Consider the following 20,088-nt stretch of genomic DNA (forward strand, 5'->3'; position numbering starts at 1 on the left):
CCCCCCATCACCTCCCATCTTCTCACCCCCCTACAAGGAATTTCTACCACGTAGAAATAACCAATCTTAATATTTTGCCTTGTGGGAATTAATCCTGGTTTGGATATATTTTCTCTGTATATATAATTATGGATATATCGCTATAGTTGTCTGACCCACTATACATGCTGCTTTATGAATTGCCTTTTATCACTTAACATATTGTTAAAAAAATTTCCCCAGTCATTGAAGATTTGTTTCAACATCTTTGTTCACTATCTTGAGAATATTCCATAATTTGTTTCTAAAGTCTATCAAAGAGACAGTGAATATTCTTTCAGAATATATTTATTTGCCTCCTTAGTCAGCTTGGGATATGTATTTCCCTAAGTGTTCTCTAGAAATTGTAACAATGTACACCCCTGGTAACTGTATACCATGCTTTTGGAACCTTGATGAAAGGTTAAATAAAAATACATGTCTTTAAAAAAAAGCCAGTTAGGTAGGGGTACGGTATATTGTCTCTTTAGACTGATGGACCTGTATTCTCAATTGTAGTGTTTGAAGAAAGCATGACCATTTCACTTATTTCAGATAAAAATGCAGGCAGTTATAGTATAATGGTGTGTTCGTTGATGTTAAGTAAAAGTGTGTGCTGTTTGCAGTGTTCCCATGACCATAACTTTCATTTTTCATACTTAAAGATCTTCAAACTTGTCAAAGCATGCTTTCTCCTTTCCAACTTTCTCCTGTCAAGCTTGAAAGTTTTCAAAAGCTTTCTTCCACTTGGTTGTGCTTTCAAAAGTGTTTGAAATCACACTTAAAGAAAATTAAAGGAAAAAATGAATTTTCCCTCTAGAAAGGTCATTTGAATTTGAATTCCAAAGCGACTTAGTTTGGGACTTAGAACAATTAACAGCAAATTTACCTACTCCAAATTGGAATGTGTTTATAAGCCTGAAAAAATAGGGGGTTTATCGGACATTTTATTAACGAATTAATGTTTTCATAACAATTATGATGGAATTTATATGGGTGATGATAAATTATATAAAACTTTATCGGTAACTTAATGGTTGTGTAAATATAATTGGGAAAAGGGGAATCACGAGGACGTAATTGCTCTAGAGGCAGTGCAGTGCGGTGGTGAGAAGGACGTGTTGGGGTCATCTTGCCAAGGTTCAGATTCTAGCTTCAGCTGTCATTGGCCTTGGGCAAGTTACTTTCCCTCTCTGTGCTTTGATCTTCTTATTTGTGAGATGGGAGGCAATAACATTTCCAGGGTGACCAACTGTTCTGGTTTGCCCAGGACTGTCCTGCTTTTAGCACTGAAAGTCTAGGATCCAGGGAAAGCCCTCCCTGAGACAAGAAAACTCCTAGTTTTGGGGGATGAGGGCAGAAAGTTAGAGGGAAGATATAAAACCCATTTAGTTGCCCCCCAAAATAGGGGCTGAAAGCAACACTGTTTTAGGGTCAAATATGATCAGCGGAGATGATCTGCTTTTCATAGATGCTGTTACGTCCCCCCCTTCTGATATCGGCAACCATGAATTAAATGGGATAATGCTTAAAACACTTAAACCCTGAAACTTAGTAGACATTCAAAGATGTTTGCTTTTATGATTATGGTGCTAACTAAGGTCAATGCTTTTCTTTGACGGTACTGAATAATCTTAAAATGTAGAAACAACATGTACTTTCCTGTCATTGATATTATGAAAATTAGTACTATAGTTCCTTGGAGTGATAGAAATCCAGCAATGGCCCTTTAGATGGTTAGTAAAATGTCCTGCGGTCACAGGGTGCCCACCATTCCTTCTCATTTTGCCTTTCAGCAGAGATGCTCTGACCCTTTCAAATATTTAGCAGTAGACTTTCCTCTCAATGTGTGCTCACGACTTCTGTTACTGCTAATGGAAGTTACACATGTGTGCTCACCGGGATGAGAAAGCCTTTATCCCACGTCGGGCAAAGACCCGTGATCCTGAATCTCTTTCTAAACTTCAGACCTGAAGAGAGCAGTGCAGGGAATTGCTGCTTTCTCACTATATTAGCTTCTTCAATTTCTTTTTAATTGGAGCCTGCAACCCAGATTCTTGTAACTTCAGGGGGATGAACAATACAAATTAAGATCTGGGTGCTTTCCAGGAATGGCTCAGCTGAAAGAAAAATTTTTTTTTCTTTTAATACAGTTGTGCCTATTCACAAATCACATGCGGTTGCCTAACGAGTCCATATTTGCTTCTGAGGTTTCACATTTGCAAACTACACTGCTGAGAAAGTAAGTGATGTGTTCACCCACCTCTGGTGTGAGCTGACTGATTTAATGTACATAACAGATAAGTACTAGAATAGTCAAAATTCTAAACCAGTAGCACAGAACCTTCAAACACAAATATCTTACCCTTGTTCAGGACATTCATTTCTCCCCAAGAATTCTTTTTAATGTATAAGACTTAAATTTATGTTTAAGAACTAGTAAACTATAGCAGTTTGACAGCCATTCACACTTAATTCTGTGCATTAAACCAACAGCATTCTTTTCCACAAACATCCATTGTTAGGACAATGCGCTCAGACAGAATTTATGAGAAATGGAATTATGTTACCAAGGAGATAGCATTTACTATAATGAAGAGTAGATCCTAGAAAATGGCCCCTTTTACAGCAGCTCAGAGCAGAGCCACAAAAGCAATTGATTGGTCTTGGCATTTAGTCTTATATCAGCTGTGTCATCCATAGCTTCAGGAGAGAGAACACTAATCTAAAGTGACATTTCTGTTCTGGCGGGCTTTTCTGCCCTGATGAAAGCAATTACTTCATTCCTAAATGATAATTTGCAGGAGTTTCAACCACTTTAATTGATAATTTTTTTTTGTTCTGAGTTCAATTGTGAAGTGATTAGCTGATTTGGTAAATAGAAATTTAAGGTGTGAAATATACAAGTTGCTTCAAGGTAAAGTGCTATTTATTGGGTGGAGAGAAATTACTTGATAAAGCTGCAAGATTTTTTTTCATTATTATGGAATTGCCAGTTGGATAGCTTAAAGTTCTGGGGGAAAATGAAGAACAAAACACTTTGATTCAGGAGGTTTTTGGCAGACACCAAAGCATACAATGAATAGTTTGGTCTTGCTGTGGTTCATTCAAGGGTTATTTGAATCAAGGTGAACATTGGTTGAAAAGGATTGTGCGGACCTCTCAGCTTTCTTTATTACTATTCTAATGACTCATTCTGGAATTAAATCCTCTTATTTAAAGTGTTAAGAATAAAAATGCTCATTGGCTAAAACCAATTAATTTAATTATTAAGTTCAAACATACACAAGGCATTTTCTGAAGATGAGGGAAGGCATTCAATTGAATGGCTTTAATTACTCTTTTGATCTATTTTACCACAAGTCAGAAATGGGTCATGATTATTCAGTCAGAATATATCTTAGTTTAAACATTTTAAGGATGCATCTTGATTTTGATACTTCATCGAATGTTAGCAGTTGCAGATGTTTTTGACACTGGTTTTAAGCAATCAATTTCATGATATTTTCTTACATGGGGGAAAAATAATTGTCATTTCACATGTTAAATGAGAAAAATAAGGCAAGAATGAAGGTCAAACTGATTTAGCACATCAAGCAGTCTTTGTCAGCCAAGCTTAATATATCCTGAGTTTGTGGAACAAATGAAATTTTGCTGCTATGTTACACTTTGCTTCCAAACAACCATTACAACTGGTTTTATATATTGTGTGAGCATCAGACCATCAAACAGTGCATCTTTACTGACATGTTGCTGCAGCGATGATCTACAGCAGCAATCTGCCATTTATATAAGGGCAAAATGTGCATCTATATTTAGTTGTGAAATTGGCCTATTATACTCTTGATGTTTACAGAGGCTAACATAAATTAATGATGACAGCTATGAGCAGTGCATTCGTTAAGCAGCGGAGTTCTTACCTTGAACTTGAAGGTTCCAGTTTTTACTTCCAGCATATACTATACTGCTTTCTTCACACATTAAAGGAAGGTTTCTGAAATTATTACCTTTTCTTGAAGAGCATTAAAAGACTTCAATTTGTGAATTATGTTGTACGTAATCCTACCAGATAATAGTTGTTTATGCGTTTCTCAATTATATTACCTTGTAAGAATGCTGATATTTACAATCATGGGGAAAAAAATACTTCTGAAAGACTTTTATTCTTTGCAGTTGGCTGATTTGATTGACTTTGAACTCTATGTGATGTCAGTGTGTGGTGAGCTGTTTTACTGAAAGTAACGAAGGAAGGGCAAGCAGTGCTTATAGAATCTTTACTGTAGTTTTTCCCTGGGAAGTCTCCTCATTCAGCTCATGTCAGGGCAGGTGTAGGTACCGGAGTAACTATAGGTCTCACCATTAACTATGACCAGAGATCTGACAAGTATGCAGGTGTTCAAAGCTTCATGAGTTAAAATGCTGCAGCCTTTGATGAATTTTTGATGGCTGCATTTTTAATACAGGTCGACCTTCTTCCTTTGAGGCTGCATGCCAGATTAATTGATAAATAGTAGAAGTCTGTAGTGCTGGGTTCTCCTAAGCAAAACAAGTAGGAAAATCCATAAAAAACTGCCTGTCTGGCTCCTTAGAAGTACTTTAAAAAGGTAAAATTTAAAGTAGTTTTGACCCTACCTTTCCTTTCCCCTACAGTTAGACGAACAAAACCTGCCGTGTTCCTTTTTTTTTTTTTTAATACATTTATTTATTTATTTAGGCTGCATTGGGTCTTTGTTGCTACGCATGGGCTTTTTCTCTAGTTGTGGCGAATGGGGGCTACTCTTAGTTGTGGTGCGCGGGCTCTAGAGCACAGGCCCAGTAGTTGTGGCGCAAGGGCTTAGTTGCTCTGCGGCATGTGGGATCTTACCAGACCAGGGCTCGAACTCGTGTCCTCTGCATTGGCAGGTGGATTCTTAACCACTGCGCCACCAGGGAAGCTCTCCGTGTTCTTTTATAAACTAGTTATTGTATTCTAAAAGTTTACATGAAGGTGTTAAAGCTGAGGCTTAGAGAGAGGATTTTTGTGTAAGAGAGTGTGGATCTGTCAGTAATGTCCATATAAGAAGCCATTCCACAAATATAATTATAAATTGTAAAAAAATAACTGATAGAAATCTATGCTATGAAGAAGTCATCGGAGAAGAAACATTTGATTAAGTTGACTTATTTCTGTTGTTCCTCTGTGACAATTATTATTTTTGCTCTGTTATATTCTGTAAATCTCCAGCTATATTGTTTCCATAATCATTATCGCCATTTCTGTGAAGTAGGAAACCAAATAATCAATTTTGCAAAACTAGATTTTACGAAAGACCAGCCACAAAAGATAACTTACCTCTTTTAATTTAATGAGTCATCACATCCAAAATTATCTGTTTTTTCCACCATGGACAAGTGGCCCAATGAAAAATTGACACCCTTATCCAGCTCTGTGGCAGCTTCAGAGAGATTACAAGTCCTGAGTCAATTTCATAATATTGGCTTTGTGATAGTGGCAGTACCTATTTTTTTTTTAAGTTTTTACCTTTTTTTCCTGTCTCATTGCTGGCTCAAGTAAAGTTTCATGATTCAGCCTTGCCCCTGATGCGGAGGCCAGAGCAGGAAATGCTGCTGCCCTTCCAAGTTTCTTCCCTGCTCCAGATGTTCTGGCTGAGCTCTCCATGGTCCTGGATTTGGAGCTTTGCCTGACATTAAAGAGAACTTTCAGATTTGTGATGTTTTGGGAGATACTTTGAAAGATCTTCTTCCTGCTAGGAGTGCACATATACTCTTTCTGACTAATAATTATCATTGCAATTTTCAAGTCTTCCATAGAAGCTTCGCCATCTTCCTGAGTAACCTGTTCCCTTAACTACTGTTTGGATGTTCATTTTTCTATGTAAACAAAATTGAGTGTCTTACCATTGAATGCCACTTTTTTCTACTTTAGGGAACAAAAAAATGACCCCTTATTATTCTTAGTACAGGCAATCACTTATTTATAAACATTTAACCTTCCATTAATGAGACATATGTTTTATTTTTTATTTGAACAGGTTATTGAGTATACCTGTGGTATAAAACAGATAGACCATAGGCATAAGGAGGACCATAATGAAAAATCAGTATCTCTGCAATCAAGTAGTTTTATTTAACTGAAGTACACAATGTGGTATATCAGAACCAGTGGATAGAAATCATATTGGTGAGAACAGAGTGTAAATTATAAATGGACCTTAAAGCATAGAACAGTCAGTGTGACCTAAACTTAGGTTTTCATTTAACACATCTTATAGAGTATTGCTGTGTTCCAGGCACCACTGTAAATATTTTACAAAAATTACCTCACTTAATTTCAACAAGAACCTTATGAAGCAGATAGTATTATCATCCCATCTCACAGGTGAGAAAAACTGAGGCAAAAGAAGTTAAGTAAATCGCTCAAGTTTACATAATTCGTAAGTTATAGAGCCAGGATTTAAATACAGGCAGTCTAGCTCTGCAATCCACACACTTACCCTCTGCCTTCCGCTAGTGTGGAGGACATGCTGTGAGAGGCAGCAGACAGAACTTAAAGAAAGTGAGAATCGTGAGCTGAGAGAACATGGAAGGAGTTTCAGAAATCAGCAGTTTAGGGTTGTCACCAAGCAGACGTCAGGCCTTTGATTTAATTTCTACTATCACTGTTTGGGAAATAAAATTTACTATAAAATGAAGGTCACAAGTGGCAGTTTGAGAGGACAATGAGGAAAACAAATAAGTATTCAGAATTATAAAACTGTAACCAGAGTAAAAAAAAAAAAAAAAGTGGTAGGAAAGAGGCTACTGGTTAAAGAAAATTACAAAGAATTGTGGAGGAATAAGGTTATAATCAGATGTGGTACTAGGATCAAAACAGTTGGGCTTTTGTCCCCAGGTAGGTCTTACAATTACTGTAATAATAGTTAATGCTTATATAACGTTTACAACATGGCAGGCATTTAGCACTTTGCATATATTAGCTCAATTACTCCTCTGAGCAATATTGTGACGTATGTACTAATATAATGTCTATTTCCCAGATGAGGAAATTGAGGCCTAAAGAAGTTGAGACACCTATCCAAGGTAGCCCAGCTAGTAACTGTGTGATGATGTGAATGCTTACAGTCTGACTACAGAGCCTCTACTCCTAACCCCTGTGCTTCCAAGAAAGTTTAAGGAAGGGTTGACTATATTTTAAGCATTCTTAAGTCTTTCCAACTTATTAAAATTCTTAGTTGTAAAACTCTGAAGTAGACTCTACCACATTTAGAGCTTACAAACTATCTTAACTGTTACCACATTATTGACCAGAGAAGTATTAATACATCTTTCGTTACCCAAACATTATTGACCAGAGACGTATCAATATCACTTACATAAGAAATTGCCAGCCACAGGCATTAGTTTCCACAAAAATCCCCCGGTTAATAATAAGTTAAAATTTAGAATTGTCCAAGGCGTTTACTTCTTTGTGGTCTACAATATACTACCATGAAATTATCATATGAGTCATTGCAGTGGTCCCAGGAGATTTGCCAAATACTCCTTGTTTGTCATTCTCATGATCTAAGATGATAAAATTGAGGCTCAACTTAGTGACTTAGAATTATAATGCCTACAGTGGCCAAAGTGGGTCTCATAACTCCTTCATTGGGACTCTTTCCGCAAAATACACAACTTGCCAAAGGAACTTAAAATAGATGGAAAGATTTAAAAAATCACTTTACATTTATAAGCACTGACTGCTAAATCTTCATTCTTAGTAAACTCTTTTTTGATTGCTTGTCAGCTATGCTTAAGGGAATAAAGACACAGACCTACTAGAGAATGGACTTGAGGATATGGGGAGGGGGAAGGGTGAGATGTGACAGGGTGAGAGAGTGTCATGGACATATATACACTACCAAATGTACAATAGATAGCTAGTGGGAAGCAGCCGCATAGCACAGGGAGATCAGCTCGGTGCTTTGTGACCACCTAGAGGGGTGGGATGGGGAGGGTGGGAGGGAGGGAGATGCAAGAGGGAAGAGATATGGGAACATATGTATATGTATAACTGATTCACTTTGTTATAAAGCAGAAACTAACACACCATTGTAAAGCAATTATACTTCAATAAAGATGTTTTAAAAAAAAGATATAACTATAGATTGTAAAAATTGTTTCAAAGTGTTGAACGGAAACATACATAAAATAATATTATTTTAACCAAGGTATTTCTTTAGGATAAGTTAATTCTAGCAACATCAATGGCAAAAAGAGGGCAGAATCCAGCTTTATAATCCTTATATGAGGAAATTCTATACATTAGATTATTATTTTTTTGGTTGGGTGCTGGGCCCCTTTTGAAAATCTGAAAATCATTTACCATCACCCCCAAAATATACACATATATACATAATTTTGCCTATGATTTTCAGATATGTGTGTGTGTGTCTTTGGAAATAGTTGTTGATTTTGTTGCTGGTGGTGGTAATTATTAGTGAGGATGATACTGTCGTCATCAAAGAGAGTTGAAATTTTGATTTGTGGAGGGTTTTCTGTTATTCAGAGTCCAAGTGAAAGAACTTTAAAGCAGTGGGAAGTTTGGACCCAAGGAGTATTTACTGTTTAATCGTATTTTAGGTGGCAGAGATCAGGCCATAACATTCACTCACATACAGTCAATCCATTCTTTCTCTAGTATTTAGAAATGCAACCATAATGTTTTGGTTTAGAACAGAATGTATAAATGCAAATTTATTTTAGGTTTTAATGTAGTCCTTAATTCAATTTGAGAATTACTTGTAACTAGGCTCTACTTCACAAAAGCAGGCAAAGGATTAATCCACAATCTGTCATTGTCTTAAGGACTTTAGCTTCATCTATTGTATCAGCATCTCCACAACCTTTATGATCCTTTAACTGTATTTTATTGCTGTTGCCCTCAAAACCAGTTACCACTTATTACATACACAGTGCTATCATTCGGAAAGTCTTCTGTACTATGGTGTCAGCATAATGATGTGATGTGGGAGTCATGGAAACCCATTGTTATTAAGATTATAGCCAGGACGATTACTCCAGTAGGGTAACACAGTTGTGGGTTAGAGATTTTTTTAAAAAGGGGAGAGGTAGAGAAGAGAAAAACGATAAGGAGGTAGTATGGGAACACGTAAAGTAAGTGCTATTTTAGAAAAGTCAAGTGTCAGAGGGCAATGTTTAGGCAAGGCACCCCAAAGCCTTAGTGTCCACATATTCCCCTTCTTTGAGTAGACAGAAGAAGTCATCTCCCCTCTACCTCACCCCTGGAGCTCATTGGGCTGCTCCCTGTGATCTTGGGCTTTGCCTACCCTTAGGATTAGTTTTTTTCCCTTAGATTATTGATAAGCCTATGCAGTGCTATCAATTTCAGAATAACTGCCTAATCCTCTACTTGCTTCAGTTGAATAGAGAAATTCCTAGTGTGAATATTAGTAATATTAATTAGATAACAAGTGAATCCATTTGTGATCACTAAGTGACATGTGTAAGTAAAATTATATATAACATCCATGTAAAACTTCCGGCAAAATTGGCCTCCCAAATTATTACCCAATTGCAAAATGAGTCCCTGCTCCATTATTGACCAAATGGCATGTTCTGTTTGGCTCGCATGATTTTTAAAAACTCCAATTAGTTAACATAAAATTAACACATAACATAAAATTGGAAGTGCTATGTAAAAATTCAGATTATGTTTTCTAGAAATAGCAACAGCAGAAATCTGGCAACACTAGGCATGCCTTCCCCCAAAGCAGCACACGCAAAGCTGAAACGGTGTGCGCTTTCCTTTGCCTGGGCTTTCATCCTCCACTTCTCCACAGGTGGCATCAGGCCTCTTTACTCATTGACATTCCCTGCCTTCACCCTGCAAGCCCTTGAGTTTGCAGCCCCTGCTCTAGAGCTCCATCATAGTCACTTACTGGACCAAAAAGAAAAGAAAAAAAAAAAAGTAAGTTCAGCCCACCTTCTGGAGTAGTATTCGATTACAAGAACACAAAAAGAGCAAAGCATTGAACTTGAACCACTGCACTCTAGAAGTGGTAGAGAAAACATGTCAAATGACATAGTTCTTTTGGCACAGCTGACTTAAATGGTGTTAGATTACTTTTATTATATAGAGGAAGGGCTATGAATCATTGTTTTATCCTACAATGTTGACCTGGATCCTGGTTATACTTATACTTTGTCAGATTGTAAGGCATCTCTTACTTTTATTTACATAATTTTCAACAAGCCACACTGAGCATTTAAAGAAGTGAATGGAGGCCAGCTAAAATTTTGGGAAATAAATGGCATAACATGTCTTTTCCTTATAAATTAGTGATGTTTCTGCTTATCACCAACATTAAGACAAAAGTTTGTCACCTGTGACTGCTTTGACTCTGAAAATGATAGCATTAATTTGTCTAGTTCTGAGAAATTCATTAGTTAGCTGATGTAGAATATTTTATTAATAGAGTGAACATGAAACCGGTAGGGGTATTAGCCTAGCAAGTATTTGACCATAGAATTATGGCATTACTTAAATCACATAGATATTCAATAAGATACCTGAAATGTCTGCAGTGAAAACAGTGTTTCCACTATGAACAATATCAGATGTGGTCTAAGGTAATAGGGAATGTTATTGCTCATATTAAGGGATTGGAGCCACACTGCTGGACTCATTTTAATCTATTCCTCTGGTCTTGCTTCCTTCTTATTTCTCTTTCTTGATATTTTGTAATGGAAAACCAGAATGCTAGATTCAAAGATTTAAAATGCCTTCAAAGTCCAATAAAATGGATACAAATGATGTATCCATTTTATTACAAAGGATGTTAATAATACCTTGATACTATAAATATTGTCCAATTATTTATCATCACAGTCTGATTTTGAATTTATTTTTCATCAGACACAAAACGGAGCAATTCAGAGTAGGTGCACTTCTCCTGTCAGATGCTCACATACAACTTCAGTTGTGCTAGATTCTGCCCTCAGCAATATGAGCAAACTTCAAACAGAAATGTACGTGAATAGTTAAAGGAAAATGCTGGATCCCACCTGTTGCCTCTTACGTGACGTAATGTGTCTATAATGTTTATACATTTTAATAACCCATACAGGGCTTTATCTTTCAACATTAAATTTATGTTATCTTAAAGTTTGACTTTTCTGGGTGATATATTTTATTCTCTAGTATCTTAGAGAGTCTATCCATCTATGAATGTATGTTCATTAATAAAGAATTAAAGTATTCTCTTATCAATCAATTACCAGTGCATTTATATAGTTACATTGAAATCTTCATTTCCAATAAGATGTTTTCTTTATGTGACTGAAGGTCATGGTTCTTATTGAGGGCTGGAAGCACATCAACATTTTATTTGTTAATTCTGTGAACTGTGTGTTTGTTTACCCTTTGTTTCTCAAGACGGTAATTGAAATAAATTTTTTCAAATGTGTCCTTCTGATGCTTTACAATTCCATAGTGAAAACGGTTAAATGAACAAAACCATTAGCTTAAGAACAGATATATAAATACAATCCCAATCTTTTAAATTGCTCATAGCTGATAACATCAAGCATCACCTGTAAATCTTATGTCTCAGAAACAATGAATATATCTCAGTGCATAGGTGATTGGAGGAAAAAACTTAACAAGCAAACTATTTTTACTCATTGCACTTGAGTTTATGGCATATAAGCCCAGAGGTAGAATTTATGGTTTTAGAGGTCATTGTCCGGAACTCCTTTTACTACGTCCCTGGAATTTTGAAGATGATTTTGGTAGATTTTTGCTGGGGGAAAAAAGAAGTAAAAAGAAAAGCAGTTTATGCCTGATGACAGAATCACATGTTCTAAAACAACACTTTTTCACTCCTTTGATTCCAGTTTACAAGCATTGAGAAAGGAGAAGTCCCGGGATGCTGCCCGCTCCCGCCGGGGAAAAGAAAACTTTGAGTTCTATGAATTGGCCAAGTTGTTGCCTCTTCCTGCAGCCATCACTAGCCAGCTTGACAAGGCCTCCATCATTCGACTTACAATTAGCTATCTGAAAATGAGAGACTTTGCTAACCAGGGGGACCCTCCATGGAACTTGCGAATGGAAGGCCCTCCACCTAACACGTCAGTAAAAGGTAAGGTTTCAGCCACTGTTCATCCTGGAATATGGTGGTCTGTAGGTGTCTCTAAGATGAAATGTTTACCATCGTCCTTTCTTCTTTTCCTGCATATCAAATCCTTTAAAGGGATACAAATGTGGAAATCTGAACTCTGCATGAGAAAGACACCATGTGAAGGTGAAATAAACCTCTTCTATTTCTATTTTATTTTCAAAAAGTCTGTCAGCCTAAATATTCTATCACTATAGATAAGGTTTCAGGGAAATGAGAATGAAATGACTTAACATTTATATGCTTCTTGGGTTTAATTTATGTTATGCTAATACATGCAAATTATTATTAAGGGGTGGAGTATGAGAATATTTGTTAAAGGGTAGGGCTAATATTTTTTGGTTTTAGTTACGAAAGAGAGGATGGGAGCAAAGTACAACTATAGCAGGCATTTTGAGTAATGATTTCATTGACTAACAAAATGATCAATGTATGCATTAATGTTTCAACTCTTTATGCATATTGCATAAAATTTATAAATATAAACATGTGTTTGTGCTCTCAAGCATTGGTGCAGTTTCCCTTAAAACTTATTATTTAGAAATTTTAGGCCTTCTTCACTCTGATACTTAAGAGGGTTATTTTCTTGTGTGTTCTTGAAAGGCCTAATAATTGATGAGATTTTAAACATATGAATATGCATGCATACGTTTATTGATGTACATGTGGTGTTGGCCATTGATTTTCTGTCTTGAAAATGTATCATTCAAGGCATGGGACGGGATCTGCTGGGTTTTATGCTTTAACCTTGTATCTAGGCCCTTGATGAGCATGGAATAAAACTGGAGATTTGGTGGAATTGTAGGCAGCCTCCTCTGGGGGAGGAATTTGATTCTTTAGTTATGTGATTACACCTTGACAATGACTTATGAAGTCCCTGTACTCTTGGCTGTTGTAGGGAAGGGTACTAGGGGAGAGCTATTACCTCTTATAGGATTCAAATTAAAACGAAGGGTCAAAAGCAGTGACTATTGACAATTCTGTGCTAAGAGGTATAATCATATGCAGGTATGTACCTGAGTGAATCTGTTTATATCTTTGCTATTGTTACTTAGAGATTGTGTTTCTTAGGCTTAGTAGAGAAGGAAAATTAGAATTCAAATTGTAACAAGTTATTTTTCTCGAGAGCAGAGGTTGGCAAACATTTTATGTAAAGGCCATATAGTAAATATTTTAGTTTCGGCGGAGTACTCAACTCTGCCATTGTAGCATGAAATCAACCATAGACAGCATGTAAACAACAGGGTATGGCTGTGTGCTAATAAAACTGTACTTACAAAGCAGGCAGCTGCCACCAAACTTGGCCCACAAGCCAGAGTTCACAGACTCCTGCTCTAAGTATAAGAATGACATTTGAAGGTTGAGAAGAACATACAACAGAGATAGCTCTCAAGGGCAGGGTGTAAGTATAAGGTAGCAGAGTACAAATAAACCAAGGCACATTCATGCTGTTCTTCTACAGCCCTTCTGCCCTTAAGAATGTTGATGTCAACTTGGTAATACACCAGTCCATGTTGCAGATGCTAAAGTAGTGGTGAATTTTCCTAAGCTAAAGATGTGAATATAATCCTAGTAAATACTTAAGAGTTTATTCAGTAGGTTGTCTTTGTGTTTATTCCAAATCATGTAAGATGAATGGATAAATACAGCAGGTTAGAAATCACACAACATGCAAAATATATTCTTAATCTTATTATTCAATTTGAAATACATTGAGGAACTAGACTTATATTAACTTGTTTAACATAATTATCTTTTATTTCCATCTTTTCTTTAAGAGAGTTGGCAGTTTATAGGCTTCCTTGGTAGTGGCGGCTGCCAAAGTAGAAAAACCTAATGGTTCCATGATCTGTCCGTTCTTCTACGATGTGATAATTCTGCTTGCTTTTAGAATCATGGCCTTTTAGAGGTGCACAATTATAGATACTATAGAACTAAGCCCTCATTTTACAGGTGAGGGAAATGATGTAGAAAGGGTTTATGGTTAAGTGTTGGAAGATCTAAAACTAGAATCCCGTTGTTCTGCTTTTCTGTCTAGAGTTCTTTCTATCAGATATCATTTCTAGCAATGATATTTGATTTCTATCACTATCATCAAACATTCCAGGTGAGAATGCTCTCAGCTTTGGACTATGGCTAATAATTCATTTTTATTTTGTGACCTTCAGTCAACTCAACTCTGTAACTACTAATGATGAAGATGGATAAAAACAAGATAAAATATGATCTCTGCCCATAACGGTGTTTCAGTCTTTGGAGGAACATGGTGGTGTCAGTGAGAAAAATGTGGAGGTTGGGATGGGTGTTTTGAAGACTGGAAAGAGATACCAGATTTTATTACTTAAAAAACTTTATCCAGACTATGGCAGAGCATCCAATTTGGCACATGCATATTCTCTCTATTAGGAAACTGATGATAGTCTAGAACTGAAGACTATACTGTACTGAAGTATAGAGATTCTATACTGTTTACTTTGGCTCTCAAATGTTGCTAGGAAGGCAATGGGCACTTTCTATAAGCTGGTCCTGCTGTACGATACATGTATTTTTTATTGCTTTGCTCTAGTTCTATAATGCAAACCTGCTACTCATTCTGATCAAACATTCATGAAACAACATCAAAAGAAATTCATTTTAATTTATTAAGGTGTTCTATGTTGTGCTCTTGAAGAAGTTCATATGGATAAACAAGCTTATATAAATAGCCTGCAGCATCATGTGAAGTGCAGTTCATAATCCAACAATAAAACGATAGACATTATACTTCGTGCTTCTCCAAGCAGTCTCTTGAATAAGCCTAAAGGCATTTGGAAATATATATGAAAAGTACTTATACGATGTAGGCAACATTTCTTTTTAATGCAATGAGTTGTTCATGTTAATAATTAAATTTCAAAACTTAAATTTAAATTTGTCCCAAACAACTATATAGAAATTTAATCATTTTAATTTACTGCTTCAGAAAGGTCCTTTATTCTGCCCTGTGTTCATTACATCTTTTCTTAAAGTCTATAAAGTTTGATGAGTTTGTTTTGTGATGCCAATTGTGTACAGATTATTACAAGTTATGCTTGCAGAAAGAACACTCAGGTGACAGTGTGTAATATGTCCTGAGTCAGTTACTTCATGGAAGTGATATGTTAAACAATTGGAAGGTAACAGATAGTTTTTCCTATTATTTTAGAAATATCTCTATTGTTATAATACAGGTCAAATCTACAATGAACGTTATGCATTATTCAAAAAATGACCAGGTATTCTTAGCAGCATTTTAGCTAAATAACTGATGATTGTAACCTTTAAAGAAATCTCATTGTGGTGACTGTTGGTAAATCACTTCTCCATTCATAGTAATCTCTATTTAGAGGCTATCTAGAAACCATTATATCTTTTATTAATCTTAAAAGCAATGGCTACTGATTTGACATTTGCTAAAACTAGATAAATTTTCTGTCTTTCTAATATCAATCACAGACTTCAGTCAATTTTTGGAGTATATCTGCTGCAACTCTATTAATCCAGGAATATTTACCACTATAAGCATAAGTTTTATTTCACTTTAAACGCTGCAGCTTTTAAACAACAATTTGCCTATATGTGTGACAAGCCAGAATGCTACAATATGTAAAATACAAGACATTTTTAGCCTTTGGAAGGGAACAATTGAAAAATATGCAAGACAACTGGTGATTAAAATTGACTGAACACATTAGGGAAGAACTTTAGTATTTTCATGGAATTTCCTTTCACTATTTCAGGCATCTATTGTGACTTAATGTAGATGTTTCTGAGAGGAGAGGAGACTTGCAGGTCTTTATTTAAGCAACTTATAATCTATCTTTAGCCAAAGACCAGACTGTTACTTAAGCAATGATGTTTAATGGATTCATTTAAGTCAGTCATGTAGGGTAAATGAGGATAGGATATCCTTCAGAGTGACATTGAATTACTACTATAATGATTGTCTCCAAGATTCATACAGCATTTTATAAAATGGTTCTAGTTCCATAGAAGGTAGAGATTCCAAGACACTCTGAGTGATAGGTCTTCTTGGTTTAAGCAGCTGCAAGGTCTTCTTATTCCTGTCCTGGCATTTTACTGTGTGCTGACACACATTTACCTCTACCAAATGACATTCATGTTTGGAGGCAAGTGTCATATTCCTTGTTATTAAAAAAACATGTAAAATAAAAGTTCTTAGAATCAATACATGGCATGTATACCAGTCTGCGGTATTCTTTTTTTTTTTTTAAACACCAGTAAATGATAGAGCCCAGGGTGAACCCTTAGGTTGTGCAAAAGAGCTTCCTATAAGGCTAGGAAAGTAGACGAGAAGATGGAAACTTGGTGCTTGCTTGGTTCCCCTTCTTAACTCCATCATCCTCAGTAGACTGAGAGCCTGACTCCCTGCTCTAGTCTCTAGTTTCATTTGCCTCAACCCAAAGTCAGTGGTGGCATGAAATGGAAATAAAACCATCCAAAAGCTGAGCTGACAACGTTCATTCCTGCTTATTTTGGTAGCAAGTGCCAAGTTTTACTAGTGTATGAAAATACGTGATCTGATTGCCTTTTCTTAGATATGCTTCCAGGAAGGCTCTTTAATTACACGTTATTATCCTTTACTATCTTTCCGATGAAGTTAATCACTTCTGAAAGAAGTTCATTTAAGAACTAACCTTTTACTTTCTTTAGTTTTACATCATGATGGGATGAGCAATGCTGATGTCACCACACATCCCTAGGATCTCCATCTTTGACACTGGACAGGAAGCGCTTTCTGACAAATATGGGCTTGATGGTAGAGTAAGTCCCTGAGACTCTAATTCTGTTAAGTTTCACATGTTATCAGGAAAAGCTTTGCTATTTATGAAGGGGGAGTCTCTAGTCTACCTGTAGCATGAAGAATGTAAAAAGCATTGCTGGGTTCTTGCCACATGCCGCTGTAGACGAATTTGATTGGTCATCATTATTTTCAGTGCATCTGGCACTATTGAGCATCCAGAATTAGCCTCAACTCCAAACACCCACTCAAGGAAAGCGTATTTATGAGAGTATGACTGTGAGCGTGTGAAAATCCAGGTGTCCTAGTTAGCTATACTGCCAGGGCAGCAAGCAATCACAGTATCTTAGAAGTATGTCATAAAGCTTTTACTCTTCATGTGGCTGCAGGTAGTCTGGAGGTTGGCAGATCTAGGCTGGGCTTAGCTGTGTGGTTCTACTTCTTGCTGCAGCTCTGGCTGGGCTTGACTTCTTGCTTAGGGTTCAGCTCAGGTCTGCCCCCTGTCACGGAGCAGCAGATATTTGGGAGAAGCTCTTTTCATGGTGATGACAAAGGTATAAGAGGGGTGAACAAAAACAACACCTCTTACGGAAATTTTTGTGGAGACTTCTGGAAATGTGGACAAAGGAGTGCATGTGTACTCTTTTTGCATCCTACATCAGGATTCATCTGTCTGTCCCTTTCTCCATGGCCATCTCCTTTTTTTCCAGCAACACCGACTACCCAAACATTTATGCCTTTGTACATGCCACCATCTGACTGGATTGTCCTTTTTCTTCTTTTGGTTTTGCTGAACTAGTCATCTTCCAAAAGCCAGCTTAGATTTACTTGCTAAATTAATCTTCTCCCCTTCCCCAGAATATTAGTCATTTCTTTCTATAGCTTACTGATATACCGTCTGTTGCTTTAGTATCAATTCACAATTCGTTATATACTTGTCTCTCTATATTTAGACTATGAACAATTTGAGGGAACAGTCTGGGTCATCTTATATCTGTGTATGTCTCCATGTGCAGTACCCAGGAAAGTAAGTCTTTAACCATGTTTTCAAATTAAATTGTATGGAATTGGATTGTATCTTGGCATTGCTATTAGCAGAGCTAAACAATGCTGATGAAAGCTATGGGTGGGCCTACGTCATAAGCTAGGAAGAAGAAAAATAAAGGGAGAGTAAAAACAAAAGGCAGGGCAGAAGAAAAATATGGGGGAAATGATGGGAATAGTGTGAAACCAAGGGGAAAAAAAACAATGTACGGAGTAGGAGCTAGGAGGAGTGGTAGCCTACCTCTGCCCCCTGCCCTCTAGGATGAGTCCCTACCCTGTAATGGCCTTCCCCTGCCAACATATATCTCTCTAATGTACAGGCTGAGGAGTTGAAAGTTAAAAAAGAAATAGTGTCAAGAAACCCTAAGTGTCCTGTGTGTGTGTATTCAAGTCTGTTCAACACATATCTGAGTGCCTTCTCTTAGTAAGTCCTCTGAGTCCTCTGCTGAATATTGTGGTGGGGACAAAAAGAGAAAGTATAAGGCATGGTCCTGACCTTGGAGGTATTTATCATTTCTTGAGAAATACATTTGGAAAAAAAAGAGAGGAAGGAAGGAAGATTCGAGCTTTTGATACTATTAAATGTACCACGTGACCTAGGACAAGAAGGCCAAGAGAATCTTGGGTTTAAGGATCATACAGATCATCTGTTTCAATCCCTTTGCTACTGTGTTGAGCAAACTGATGAAGAGGGAAGTTTAGTGGTACAAAGTCAATAACAAGCTTGGGACTGGAATTTGAACCTCTGGAATCCCAATTCAGCACATTTTCCTCCATTTCTAAGTTTAGCATATGTCACCAGCTGTCCATCAGTATCCCTTTTTCCTCTTTACATTATACATGAACATATGTGCACATATATGGCTCATGTGTAGAGATCTGCCCTCTTTAGGTCAAATGTTACCATTGTGTCCAAATTCAGAAAACATTTTTAGGCTAGTCAAAGGCGGAAGATTTAAAATTCAGTGAAAAGAATTCTTTTAAAAAGGTATTAAATGCTAAAATTAGAGGAAGCTGTGTGAAGAGTCTATGGGGACTCTCTGTTAACTTTGCAACGAATCTATACGTCTAAAATCATTCCAAAATAGAAAGGTTATTTTTTTTAAAAAGCACTATAATTTACTCTCATGACAGAAACTTAAGAAAAACCAATCTCTCCCCAAATGGAAACTTGTGTCCCAGTTTCCTACTTTTTCAACTGGTCACTGTTGACTCCCCACAGGCTTAACCTTCTCTAGGGCTTCATAGTTGGTTGTATTGTTTAAGAAATGTGATCAACAATTTTAATAACATCAGGATATGGAAGAAATAAAGTTGATTAAACTGTTTACATATGGTTTTCTTCAAAACTTTGTAAATGACTTATTTCCCTCAGTAAGGAGTCATAGGAGCACAAAGGTACACCCTGGTTATTCTCCCTCCTTTTTTCACTAGAAGTTATGACTAGTGCTACATTGTCTATTCTTCTGAACTTGGTCAAAGATTGCCTAAAAGGGGAGGTTAGAAAGCCAAGACAGAAACTAGTTATAGAGTTCTAGAACAGGGTTGGCAAACTTTTTCTGTAAAGGACCAGATAGTAAATAATTTAGCCTTTGTGGTCCACAGAGTCTCTGCTGCAGTGATTCAACTCAAGTATTATAGCGCAAAAGCAGCCATACACAATTCGTAACTGAATGACTATGGCTATATTTGAGTAAACCTTTATTTGTGGACACTGGAATCTAATTATGACATGTCATGAAATATTCTTCTTATGGTTTTTCTTAACTTAAAAATTTTTAAAAATTCTTAGTTTATGGATTGTTTAGAAACAGATGGCAGGCTGGATTTGACTGAAGACTGTAGTTTGCCAACTCCTGTAAAGAGCATTAGAACTGGAAGGGACTTAGGTACTTTTTTAGAACCCATTGTTGTCAAAAGCATACTGTTAGCTGTAAAAGGCTGGGTCTTGTGTTTGTTATATAGGTATAGTGATAACAATGAATGGCAAGTGAAGTGGAGTTTTTAAAAAACAAATTTATCTTCAGAGCTAATGTGTGTTCATGTAACGAACTTACTGTAGTGGCC

General features: G+C 36.6%; 1 protein-coding gene across 1 annotated transcript in view; it reads left to right on the forward strand.

Moving 5' to 3' along the window:
* The window catches only part of NPAS3 (neuronal PAS domain protein 3), an 852,979-nt gene that overhangs the window by 257,491 nt on the left and 575,400 nt on the right, over positions 1-20,088 (forward strand). The window contains exon 2 of the mRNA XM_061182429.1: positions 11,917-12,161. Within this exon, the coding sequence (XP_061038412.1) occupies positions 11,917-12,161 (245 nt within the window). The remainder of the gene's footprint in view (positions 1-11,916; positions 12,162-20,088) is intronic.

Source organism: Eubalaena glacialis, chromosome 2 (genome assembly GCF_028564815.1).
Source record: "Eubalaena glacialis isolate mEubGla1 chromosome 2, mEubGla1.1.hap2.+ XY, whole genome shotgun sequence".
NCBI classification, from domain to species: Eukaryota; Metazoa; Chordata; class Mammalia; order Artiodactyla; family Balaenidae; genus Eubalaena; species Eubalaena glacialis.